A 13,854-nucleotide genomic window follows, 5' to 3' on the forward strand; every position below is an offset into this window, starting at 1 on the left:
TAGTTCATGACATGTTCTATGATTATGGTAAGTTTCGAGGTCATTGGGTTTTGAATATGGTCACCAGGGGGTGTTAAATAGTAGAATAACTTAGTATTTCCATATTAAATTGATAACGAGGCATATTTTGTTATCACAATCGATTACACAATCGTAGCTGCTGACATGTTCTATGATTGCGGTGAGTTTCAAGTTCATTGGTTTTTGTATATGGTCACCAGGGGGCGTTGAATATTGAAATTGTTAGATTGTTGAGCATTTGGAACCACTTTCCAAGTGGGCATGGTGTCCCTGGACCCCTCTAGTTATTTTAGTCCATTGAGTTAAAGGGGAACTGCAATGAAAAATCTTTTGTATCTATATGTGTTAGAAACCTTTATAAATACATTTTCAAAACAGCAGAAAAACATTTCATCTAATACTTTATCCAAAAAGAGGGTTTTGTAGAGTGCTTGGCCGCCGCCGTCTTCACGTAGCATTTGGATATGTTTCACACAGTGAGTGGATAAATAAACGTTAAGGCTCCACTGGCAGCTCAGCAGGAGTATTTTAATCGCAATTTTCAACTGAGATCTTCGATGAGTGTATCTAAAATTTACACACTGGAGTGTGTGATGGGCTGGGATACTTCATCAATGTTTACATGCCTCACTTTTGGAAATTAAAACCAACTTTTAGTGTTTTTTCGATTATAAAAGATACAGTCAACCTTGCGTAAGACGGATCTTTTAGGACCAAGAAAAATCCTCCGATTTATGATAAGTCGGATTCCCAGGCTTTTTCCGGAAACTACGACTTGTAGAAGAGAAGGGAAAATCTGGACCATCAATAATATTCATCCGATATAAGCGATTATTCGACTTTCACAAGGTGTACTTTATCTGTCTTGAAAACCACGGGATGGTGCCGACTATTCTGCGTGAATGCCGTAGACCTTGGAGTATTCAATGATAGCTGCAAGCTTAGACTGTTTGAAAACAAATGAATTCGTGATCAATTCTTAAAGCGACTGGATTATCAAGTTCGATTGAAAATTTCCAAATAGACCAGCGAATCCGTCAAACTGCGAGGAAATCGAGACTTGACGAAAAGAGATAAAACACTCCGAAGAGAATCACCTTCCGGTCCACCTTACAAATTTCAACTAGATTTCACAAATTCGAATCCACAAACATAAGGTACTTGAATTTATGTTTTTATTACCGTTATCAATGCTAGGTTCGAATGACACACAAAAAGAGGCCGTATTCATATTTTAGCTTTGATATCTTGTTTTGTCAATACATCGAAGGTTAATTGTAATCTTGGTAAATAATGTAGGAAATTGTGATTTCAAGATCGATTCATAACATTTTAGATAATGACCAGACGTTTGCCTCAAAAGCGATGAGATACTTAAAGTATCAATTTTAAGAGATCCTTTATGTGAAGCTGGCACCATTGTAATTTAATAATTTATGCAAAACAATTGAGATCATTTTCCTTTTCAAAGATTTTCATTCGCAAAAAGATACATTTAATGTGCTTATTTCTTGTTCCCAGACAATATTTAGGGTGATTTTCTTCGTTTACTTCACACCGAACGAACGAACGATGTCAAACCTTATCCCAGTCCTGAATTAGTGGCCGGTTTGCGGCACTTCATGAATTTCTGAGAGCAGTTCTTACCTATCAAATTTTTGTCAGTATGTAATTCCTAGGCTGGTCTCGCAAAGAAATACCCTTTTCTCATTAGCCCTTTTTCTGAAAAGTGACGAGGGAGATAGGTTTTTATTTTTATCTTCATCCATTAAATAATATCATCAAATCAAACATCGCGATGTAGCTGTGAGTTCATTCGCGGATATCTCATGTACGTCTAACTCGAGTCAGCCATATTGGGTTGTTCATTTCAAAAGCGCACTAAAAAGCTTTGATTGATGAGATTTCCACAGCTTGTGTATATAGGGCAATTTTTATTTTTTGTTTTTAATGCATTTGATATTACTATATATTTATTTGTATGTACAGTGTGTACAAAGTACGGAGTTGTAGGTACACGGCAGATGCACGGAGCTATATTAGAGAGATTTAGATCCACATATATCCTATTATCTTGTGTGACTGGGAGATCAATGACGTTTAACTCTAATTCCAGTCATTATACCAAATATTCCAAAAAAATGTGACGGAGACCTGTTCTGATAACCAGTCCTTTTTAGGTATTTGTTATTATATATAGTATATGTTCAACTATTACGTACGGCCAATATGGCCGTTTTTGAAATTCTGAAAAATTGGGAAGTTTTGTAATCTGACAAAATTTTCCAATTCTTCGACCAATTGGAGTACAAAATCTCATTGATTTTATCTAGAAAAGGATTCGTGCTAAATAATCTTCAAGTATTTCTGGTAAACATTTTGTTGAGCTGATTTCTAAAGCGCAGTTGAGGTACAAAATTAACGTAATTTCCTATTTTTGCATGAAGTTTTCAACTCAGTAACACTTTGCTACAATAATGGTGATCTGGCTGAGGAAAAGCTGATCCCAATGAAGTGCGTAGGAGTTGATTATTGGTGATGAACCCTTTACTGGCTGCAAATGATCGTCGTACGGTATACGGTTTTGCGTCGTATTTCTTATGAAATATATACACTGTACCAAACCAGCCTGGGCGAAATTCAGTTATCGGAGTGAGTCGACTATAGTCGAACTGAATGAAACCGAATGTCCGTTAGTCGGAACTGTGGTCCGGAAATGGTCGACCACGCAATTATTGACCACGGTCGCTATAGCTCGGACCTAGGTTCAAGATGGCCGACACTGTGAAATACGTTTCGACCGAACTATAGTATGTTCGGTTATTAGTTCCGACCACTAGTCGACTAGCTACGAAAACCGAAGTTGGCCCTGGTTGACGGTCCGTCCTTAACAATATTCTCACTATTGATGTAAAATCCATACGAGGTCGGAAAAAACAACTGTAGAGGACGTTAATTAAAGCATAATAACGATAACACTTTCGCCATTTCGAAAAAAGAAACCGTGTTTTTCTTCATCACCACGTGCGTCGGAAAAGTCGCGTAGAAATAAAATGATAATATTTTAATATATATCATATGTTAGTTTTTATTAAAAAAAAGATATAACACTCCCATCCGCATTAATAAATCTTCGTTCATATCATCTTCTTTTCTTTTTTTCGTTCTTGGAAATGGATGAAAGGGTTAGGGTTGCCATATAATATGCTCTCTCGGCAATGAATCTGGGGATTGAAATGTGTGTTGATTGGGGTTCGAAACTCCCAGTGCTCTGGCATGCACTGATTTCGGTAACGACCATCAAAAAGTAACTAGGGGTCCAGGGGCACCACGCCCACTTGGGAAGTAGCTTGAAATAGACTCAACAAATAGAAAATTCCAATATTCAACGCCCCCTGATGAACATATTGAGAAACAATGGCTGTAAAACTCACCGTACCAATGACCTTGGAATTCGCCACAATCGTATAACATTTCACAGGCTACAATTTTGCAATACATTGTGGTTACAAAATATGCCTAGATGCCAATACAATATGAAAATATTAAGTTATTCAGCAACGCCCCCTGGTGACCATATACAAAAAGGTGACGAAAAGTGAATGTAGTAGGCTGCTGGAACTCAAGTGGGCTAAAAAGTGGCTCCCTCGGCCTATCTATCTTTATTGCATTTATCTAAATGAAAATAAAAAGCTGATTCCCGTATGCACTTCTTCAACCCTCAGAATATGTTCATTATTCTTAGAAACCACGAATAACCACTGACACTGGACGATGCATTGATTTCTAGAAATTCTATTTTCTGTTACATTTCAAGCAATACACTATACAAGTTTCTCCAAATAACAAAACTACAGATTATCAATTTTTGAGAAGCGTGAACCACTTTGATTTCAACAAGATTTTTAATGTATTTCCAGAAAATTACACATATCTGATCGAAGTTTATTCATTTCTGTCAGCAATAGTTATCCATATTTCTTTATTAGGATGGGTTACCAGACCGTAGACCGGAGTGATAACTTGGTCGGGAACGAGCTTTATTTCGAAGTGTCTGACAATTCGTGCAATGTAAATGTAGCTTTCACTTTGTGCGAATCTGAATCCTGGACATTTTCTTTTACCAGCGAATCCAAACGGTTCAAACGCGTGTGTTGGACGAACTTTCACTCGTTCTTTCGAGAATCTTTCTGGGTCGAATCTGGAAATTCAAAAAGACTCATTGGCTCCAATAATCGCAAGCTGGGTCATAATAATAACGCGTTCATGCCGTCGTCCAATCGTACTTACTTTTGAGGTTGTGGATATAGCTTTTCATCACGGAAGCTAACCCCCAATGCGTGAAATACTGGTGTCTATAATTATTACGATTTACATATCAAACATTTCTCTTTTCAACTACATGTTCCCTCAAAAATACAGGACGTAAATTACTCACTCCTCGGGGAACAATGTGGCCACCCAGCACGATGTCACTATCTGGTTTGTAACGAGCTGCTGTAGCAGATACAATAGCACAGCGCAAAGTTTCATCAACAACTTGTCGCAAGTATCTGAAACCGCAAATTCTAAAATCTAAACTAAAATCTCAAAAAAGTACAAAAAGTATTGATACAATTTTATGATCGTAATACTATTGAATGAGTAGAATGACTCACGGCATCCGTTGAACCAAATCAGGAGTGATATCTTCATCTTTATCCAATGTTTTTGTCACTTCTTTGAATAATTTCTCTTGCACATCGGTATGTTTTGCCAGGAAAAACAATGCCCACGTCATTGCTATTGAATGAAAACTGATTTATCACTTCTACGTGTCTATATACGTGAAATAATATAGCTAAATGCAACACGGATCAAGAATCGAAAATAAAACGGATGGATGCGTGAAATTGCCAAGAAATTATCGTTCTTGGCGAAGCTCGCTAAAACCCGTGATAATGACAGATCTGTGACGATTTCAGTGTTTTCTTCGTGTATTGATTTACATGTATTTACTTATTGCTATGAGTGATATTGCTTTTAATTCGTATCTATATTCTCTAATTATATGGTTATGTGGTTTGTAAGTTGTGTCATGGGTTGTGAGTTTTTCGTATTCATATGTGTAGATTAGGCATGCGGGGTACGGCAATTGTAAGTACTGGGTAAGACTTGATATGGTGGGATTTGTGAGTTTAGTTTGTAGCAGAAGGTTTGTGTCATCTTGGAGTAATCAGACTGATCAGATTGTGGGCCTTTTAGTGTGTAGTTTATGGGCTACTGTTTGTAGTGCCTTGGCACAGAAATATCTATCAGTCTGGATGGCAATTTGTTTACAAGAATCGGAAGAATGATGCATTTTGTTTCCGATTTCAAACTACTTTTTTCGTAAGGGACGCAACGAATAAATACATGTACATTGTAATTCAAATTAGAATATCAACTTAATATAGGGAAAATAAGGGATCTCTTCACCAAGGAACTGAATAAAAAATTTTGCCAAACATTGTTTAAGCGGAGTCTACCAACACCTATAATAACAAATTGACTCACTTGACGCAATAGTATGCAAGCCACCAGTAAAAAATGTCAAGGAATCAGAATCTATCTGCTCATCGTCATCAGATTCAAGTATAACATCTATAAGAAGGCGTCTTCTATCAGTAGCCGGGTTATTTCGGCGGCATTCTACTATTTCTGCAACCATCGATTGCAACTTTCCAAGAGCTGTTAAACATCAAAAGATATAGGGAGACTGATAGATTTTGTTTTCAGAATTTCAAACGGAACCTTAGATACTAATGGTGACTGCGATATACGGAATAATGCCACAGGAAGAAATGTCACCAGAATAAAATGCCACCAAATTTTGCGAATATAGGAAAAAAGCCACTGGTAAAAATGCCACTTTTTGTATAGTAGGAAAAACGCCACCAGGAAAAATACAGTTATTTACATACTTAGATTTAAATTGACAGCATTAATTTTCAGTCATTTTATCGATGATCCCTTCCTATTGAATTTCCAACTTACTCATGGTATTTAAGTACCAATCAGTTTCCCTGCTTTAAATTTCTTTAGTTTTTGGCTGATTTTATATTGTATATTACTCCTAGCTTGTACATGTACTTATATTTACTATTGTACCTTAATACCCCCTTAGTTTACTCTGCTTGTGATTTGTTTAGTTCATAACTGCTTAACTTCCGTGCATAACTTAAATTGTAAATATATATATCTTTATTTACGTGTCATCTCGATTGACAAGCCAGCCTATAATAAGGCTTACAAGACACATTGACATTTACAAGTACAACAAACATGTGACAAACTGGTACAACTAATTCAGATTGGATATAATTGGATTAAAATGAATTAGGAATTGCGAAGTTTCATTGCGGCTGATATGAATCTGCAAACACTAGTTACAATACGACTATTACTTAATAGAATTCTAACCTTATCGATATTTGACAAAAGATATATGTCTAGGCCCAAGATAGCATTAATCTTAGAAAAAAGGTCATTACGTAAATCAACGTATTTGAGACAAGTGCACAAGAAATGTTCCTCCGTTTCAACTTCATTCGATGTACATGCAACACATATTCTTTGTTCAATTGGCAGATTACGGTAGCGACCTAGTTCTATGTTTAAGGGGAAAGTACCATTTCTTAATCTTGCTATTGTGGAGCGGTTTGAACGTGATGTGTGTAATTTGACATAATCTTCTGTTCCAAATTTTGGCTTAAGTGAGGTATAAGAACGGAGTTTTGGTTGCAGAGGAACATTTCTTGGCCACGTTAAAGCATAGTTCCTATATAAAATTTTTCTAATATCATTCAAAACCTTTTTAATTTGATAGGTATTTAGTGTAGAAAACTGCAAGTTCTCATAAAAATATTCCATATTGCATTCAGTTAGTATTGCCAATTAGCTTTGCCAATAACGGCCAGTTCATAATCATAAAGAAACAAGTGTTTGGTATATTACCCCTTGTTTATATATCATTGTGGAAAATCAAAATGCTATGTACATAACTCGTTAATCAAACAAAAAATTATCAGTCTATTCTTAGTTAGAATTAAATTCATAATCAGTAGTTAAGTGGTAAAAGTCTGGAAATAAACTGTAGCCTTTTATTGCCATCATTTATTCAGTTCAAGCAGTTGAAAAATCATTGTTGGCATTTTCCCTACGTTTTGTCATTTTCACTGGTGGCATTTTTTTCCTGCAATCAGTGTCTGCGGGTACCTGATTTGTAACGTTTATCGTCAGCACTTCCGGGCACCGGTGGTACAGAAGAAACGGTGTGCTCCATTTCAGCCCAGAGCTATGAAGACACAATATCAGGAAAAATATCAGATGGAATCTTTCGATGGGTTACTTTTCGATGAAATGTAACTTACAATATCAAAACATTCTCTGAATGCCATAATTTGTTCGTCATCTTTGAAAAAATCTCCAAAAACTTCCTCGCGTAATGGATTTCAAAGCCAACGCAGTCATGGCACTCAAAGCAGGAATATGTTGCCCGTCAACCTTTGCACTCCATTTTTCAATCAATTCCTCAACTATCTGGAGAATAAATAATTCTGGCTAATTCTTATTTTGCTTTTTATGCTGTATCCATGTAGAATAGATTGACGAAATTTGGTATGTCGATATTATGGCTAAAATTTTATTAGAGCCGATTTCCCAATTTGACCTCTAGGGGGTCCTGAACAGGTCACACTTGTAAAATCTGTCAATTGCGATTAGTCCTACAATCATCATCCGATCATGACAAAGCTTGGTATGCAGAAACTATGGCCAAGGCATAAAAAGTTAGAGCCATTTTCTGGATTTGAACACTATAGCGCGCTGCTTTTTATGCTGTATCCATGTAGAATAGATTAATGTGTAGCCTACCATAGAATAGCAGGGCCTACACGCCGAGTTTTGCTAGAATCAGAGGACATGAGAATCAGAGGACATGAAAATATAGATATCCTATCGTCGAAATAATGAGATTAAACTCATAAGGATGTTTCAAAGATTTACCTCGTTGAAAAGTGGGTACAATGAATTAACTTCCTGATGACTGTAACAGCTATCATAAAGTTTTCTCCTCTGGCGACCTTCCGTACCGTTAGCATAAATCAGTGACTTCGCTCCGACCAAAGGTAGAAAAGCTTTGTACATGTCGGCTTAAAAAACAAGATCTTGTTTATATCACAGTCTCATTCTTAAAAACATATACGAGTTTGTAGAATACTTTGATGAGACTTACGAGGTCGATCAAAGATTGTCCTATGTTCGGTAAATAGTTCTGGAGTCGAGATGCTTACAGCCATCGTTTCCCCGATCCAGAAAGATACAATTGGTCCATATTTTCTGTGGATTTCTAGCAGAAATTCGTGCAGACTACCAGCTTTCCTAATATCTGCCAAATTTCCTTCCCTTGAACAAACAAAAATTGTCAATTCAGTCGATTTGGGCAATACTTGTACAATTTCTACACGCCACATTATCATCTGCTTTAAAGTGAAAATATGCACACTTTAGTTCGAATGAATTCATGCTTAAACCATGATTATAGATTAGAAAAGTAGGAGGTATTCTAAGAATTGCTAAAATCCTCCGGGATTAATTCCTTCTTTTCATTAACATTGGAGTATGAAATTTTCGACAGATATTTTCGATAGGGAGCCTTTTACATTTTCCGATTTTAGAGTTCGAAAGGGGAGGACCATTCCTATTGTGAGATTTTAGCTTGAAGTCAGTGGGAAAGTTGTAGCTTTAGAACAATCTGTAGTTTATTTTAGTGAACGGTTGCACCATTCTAGGACCAACCGTTTGGGTCCTTGGAGACTTAATATGGAGATCCCAAATTAAAATCAGGTTTTTTTTACCGGCCAGCGCCTAAACTATAACCACTTTCAACAAATATCGCTTGAACCAATAGAACGATTATGACGATACTTGGTACACAGGCACCAGACCCGTGCAAATGGAGTATCGGGGGTCCCGCTCCGAAGAAAACTTAGTTCCTTGATTTTTTCAATTCAAAAGGCAATATCAAGCAGAAACGTAAATTGTCTCACTTAGGATCAGATGACTTCATTCCAGGGATAGTCGATTGCCTTTTTGCGTTCTGAAATGAAGAATAAGCATTTAATTGCTTTTAACAAACAACCCGTGGCAATCTATAATTTTACAATAATTTAACAATCTACGTATCTAGAACGGAAGAGTCATGGGTACATCAAATGGAAATTTCATTTTTAGTTGAGATATACATGTACCTCCAAAAACCAAAACAAAAAACATTTACGATAAATAAAAAGTTTTTCCGATTTCATATCAAGTTATCATCTCAACATAAATTCAGAGATTTTCTTCTATAATTCAAAATTCGTTTTTTGGTCGAGGTCCATCGCCGTCCTAGGGAGATCATGTATGAAAAATGAAAATTTGCTTTTATGTCGAGTTATTACCTAAACATCAATCAATTTACGATTAATAAAAAGTTTTCCCGATTTTATGTCGAGTTTTTATCCCCACATGAATTCAACTTTCTATTTTCCATAAATTATTTCATATCGTATGGACGCATTCTTACGGGTGCATTCGTACGGAAGCGTCCCGAGTACATGAGAAAAATGTTTTATTTCTGATTTATGAATTAAGAACAAAAATTCAGGTATCTTTTGATGAGATATAACTCCAGAAAATAGATTTTGTAATTAAGATAATTTTTTTCCATTTACCGACGAGATATATCTCGTCAAAATACCGGAATTGTTTTGATTAGATCAAAAATACATCCAAAGCATGAAACACTGCCGTCCTGGGGAAATCTTTTCGAATTCAACAGACGTTTTCGATTTTCGAATTAAAAAACAGAAGAAAAAAGAAGGATTTCGTGTCGAGATAAAAACCCGTCATAAACTCGGCAAAACTTTTTATTAATCGAAAATGATTTATGTTAAAATATATCCCGACATAAAATCAATTTTCTATTACTTCTAAATGATGTCCCCAGGACGCCTCCGTAATCTTTTGATACACGTATTTCAGTTGAAATCTAGTTAGCCTCGTTTAAAAACACTTAAATTCCCGGTGGTTAACAAAGGCATACCTTGTAGAAATAGCAAAGTGCAATAATGCTTGCTACAAACACAGTAAATAATATCATCAAATCAAACATCGTGATATACCAGTAAGTTCCTTTGTGATACCAGTAAGTTCATTCGTGATATACCAGTAAGTAAGTTCATTCGTGATATACCAGTAAGTTCATTCGTGATATACCAGTAAGTTCATTCGTAATATACCAGTGTGTTCACTCGTGATATACCAGTGTATGTTCACTCGTGATTCACCAGAAAAAAATATACATTCGCAATACGTTTCATTCGCGGATATCTCGCATACACGTCTAAAACTACAGTCAGATCGGGTTATTTGAAAAAATTGAAGTAATTTATGTACAAGCTTTGTTTATCAGATTTCCGGGGCTTGGTTTTTTAGGACAATTTTTTTTTTTTTTATTTCGTTGTATTCTATTACGATGTAGGCCTTTACGTTGTATATCGAATCTCGAAAAGCACAGAGAAGTTGTAAACAAACATGCGTCGAGCTATGATAGGTTTCCCACCTGAATCGTGGTATTTTAGTAATGTCGTAATAAATAACGTCTAGAAGAGTTTACAAATAGTAACACCCCCCCCCCCCCCCCACCACCACTGCAAAATCATGACAAAATTTCATAGACCCCGTATATAAATCTTGATCCCCATCCATCTTGCATGATCGATCTGTAGACGCTGGATGCTTTCACCGGAAGGAGTATATCATATTAGTTTAACACCATCCTCCCTTGGCTGGGATGGCATCGCCACACTCAGCCACGGCACGAAACCATGCCACACTAGACCAGGTGCGCACGTACATGTAGAGAGAATCCCACAATTATAACGAAAAAGTCCGAAAATGAAACTTCGAGATAGCAGTTTATTTCAACGTTTCGACTATATCCTAATAGTCATCTTCAGGAATAATGAGATACTACAGCAGCAGCAGCAGCAGCAGATAAAAAAGACAAACGCGCAGAGCGCGTTTTTAATGCTCGAGAGTGGTGGCCACTCTCCTACATTCAGGACGCGTAGGTGCATTATTAATTGCTTGATATGATGATAGATATATGAATTGAACTATTATGAGATGAACTAAGGGGGATGTGGGTGGTGTGATATTTGTGTGGATGTGAAGGTACTGGTGGAAGGATTCAAGCAAAGGTACATACAGAACGGACAATTATTACTGTTTAGGCGTTTTTATTTGGTTCGGTCCTTATCAGGAGTTTGTTAGTGATTAGTTAGTAATGAGATACTACAAAAATCATGAGATATATATATACAATCCAGAGACAAAGAGACTAATTCAATTAATCAGAGATGATACAAACTAAAGGAAAATAAACGTAGAAACAGTTACACACTAAAATAGATTAAAGGGGAGCAAACTAAGGGGTAATTATAAACAACAATAGTGAGTGTAAATATAAATTAGAACTTGAAATCAGTAGTAAAAAGACAAACTAGGGGGCACTTAAATTAAAACAATGGTGAATACAAGTTGAGAGACTAAAATAGATGAGAGAACAAATAACAAATAATCAAAGGGGAATCAAGTGTCGAGTTTAACCAGTTTACAGAGGAATTTAGATATAAGTTTATTATGGGGTGAAAAACCATTGTTTAGGTTTACAACGTTGTTAGAATTTTCAATTATTAATGCAGATTCCAAAATATGTCTTTTAGTTTTATCGCTGCAAGGGTAAATTAATTCAGCATAAGCGAAATCAAAATTGTGTGAAGTCTGAAATACATGGCTAGCAACTCCGCTTTCAGGTTTAAAGTTTTTTACATCTAACTTATGCTCTTTTATGCGTTGATTAAGGTTCCGACCTGTTTCTCCTATATATATACTTTGTCGCAAACTTTACAACGTATTTTATAAATTCCACAGTTTAGGGATTCAGTTTTCGGTTTGTTATTAACTTAAGAAACTTTAGAATTCTCGAGGAAAGGTACATACGGTACAATGATAGGCTGTTTATAGGTAGCCAAGGTAGGAGTTCTAAGGTTGTTATTTCTAAAATGCGTAGTACCAGCTTTAAGGAGAGCTTTTTTCAATATGAAATCGGGGTAGGCAAGTTTTTTGAGAGATTGGTTAATATGTTGAATTTCATCGGGTTGAAATGAGGGGTCGCAAATTCTCAAAGCGCGAAGAAATAATCCTTGAGCCAAGCCGAGTTTAATATCCGGAGAAGTAAAAGAGAAGTAATGGATGTAGGATTCAGCGTTGGTAGGTTTCCTATAAACCGCGAATTTCAAAAAGGATCCACAGTTAAAAATCAAAACATCCAGCAAAGGTATTTTACTATTAGATTCCCATTCATATGTAAAAGCCAGAGACGGGTAAAGGGAGTTTGAATATATAAGAAAGTTATCAACATTGAAGTCAAAGGGAACCAAGGCCAGAACATCGTCAACATATCTGAGCCAGATTTTAGGGTGACTATTAGTATAAAGAGGCAATATTTCAGATTCAACATGTTCTAGGAATAAATTAGCTAGAATAGGACTAAGAGGGTTTCCCATAGCGATACCGAATGTCTGTTCGTAAAAACAATTGTTGAATTCAAAAAAGGAGTCCGTCGTACAAATAGAGATAAGGTCGATGATACAATCCGTAGGAATGCCGAAGTTAATATTAAGTGATGGTAATCTACGTTTTAAGAAATCAAGAGTAGGTCCAAGAGGAACATTGGTAAAAAGGGAAGTAACATCAAATGATATATATGTCGTTGCCAGGGATAATATTCTTAATACGTTCAAGTAAGTGTTGATTATGGCGAAGGTGCGACGGAGAGAACGAACCGAGCACAGGAGATAACTGTTTCGCGAGAAATTTAGATAAGCGGTACCGGTATGTAGGAGAATTACAATTGGAGACTATAGGGCGCAGTGGAACATTATCTTTATGAATTTTAGGCAATCCATAGATATATGGTAAAGAGGGAAGACGTGAATGGAACTTATTCAGAGTTTCTTTAGCGGTGGGACCACGTTTAATAATATCCGAAAGACTTCTGTTGAAATTAGCTTGCATACGAGGAAGAGGATTCGATTTAAGCTTCTTATAAACACCTGGGGCCAGTTGCACAGTCGTGACTTAAGTCCAAAAGTGGTCTTAAATCTTAAGACCGGTCTTAATTTGTTAGAATAGCTATAGAACAAAGTTGGTCTTAATGACTATGCAACCGGTCCCTGGATTATCCAAGAGAGATTGCATTTTAACATTATAATTATCCAGATCTAAAATCACAATCTTGCCACCTTTATCAGCCTTAGATATTTTAATAGTCTTTAACTTCCGTAGTTCTTGGAGGGCGAGCCGAAATCGACGAGATAGATATTCAAAGAGGTTCCTGTTGAGCAAATGATCGCAAATGGCAAATGGTTGATCGCAGCACCGCGCGAAAACTTGCGGCACCAATGAGATTGCTCGCTGTGTAATCGCGGAGGTAAATTCCACGGAAGAACTATAAATGGGAAAATGGGCTAAAATTAAATGATGTCATCATTAGCTTAGATGATGTCATTATAAGCCAATCAGATATCCCGTTTCATTTCAGCCCTGTATTTCCCATTTAGTTCTTTCGTAACATTTACCTGGCTCTAATGAGATTCATAAACGCTCCCAATCGTAATTTGGAAGTCCATAATCCTTATTCCTTACATGCGCTATGATTTTGTACTTGATGCAAATTCTACGAACGGTAGAACTCTCAAATGGTAC

At 36.4% G+C, this 13,854-nt stretch overlaps 1 protein-coding gene across 1 annotated transcript; it reads right to left on the bottom strand.

Annotated features, from left to right (window-relative positions):
* Positions 1–3,112: 3,112 nt before the first annotated feature.
* Positions 3,113–10,393, bottom strand: LOC141902419 (cytochrome P450 20A1-like). Its single transcript, XM_074790132.1, has 10 exons — positions 10,127–10,393; positions 9,090–9,139; positions 8,276–8,445; positions 8,047–8,192; positions 7,258–7,336; positions 5,557–5,730; positions 4,680–4,803; positions 4,460–4,574; positions 4,312–4,376; positions 3,113–4,222 (listed from the first exon to the last, which is right to left on the bottom strand). The coding sequence occupies exons 1-10, from the start codon at positions 10,193–10,195 to the stop codon at positions 3,967–3,969; spliced, it is 1,248 nt and encodes a 415-aa protein (XP_074646233.1). The 5' UTR covers positions 10,196–10,393; the 3' UTR covers positions 3,113–3,966.
* Positions 10,394–13,854: the final 3,461 nt, after the last annotated feature.

The sequence above is a fragment of the Tubulanus polymorphus genome, chromosome 3 (assembly GCF_964204645.1).
Source record: "Tubulanus polymorphus chromosome 3, tnTubPoly1.2, whole genome shotgun sequence".
In the NCBI taxonomy this organism is placed as follows: Eukaryota; Metazoa; Nemertea; class Palaeonemertea; order Tubulaniformes; family Tubulanidae; genus Tubulanus; species Tubulanus polymorphus.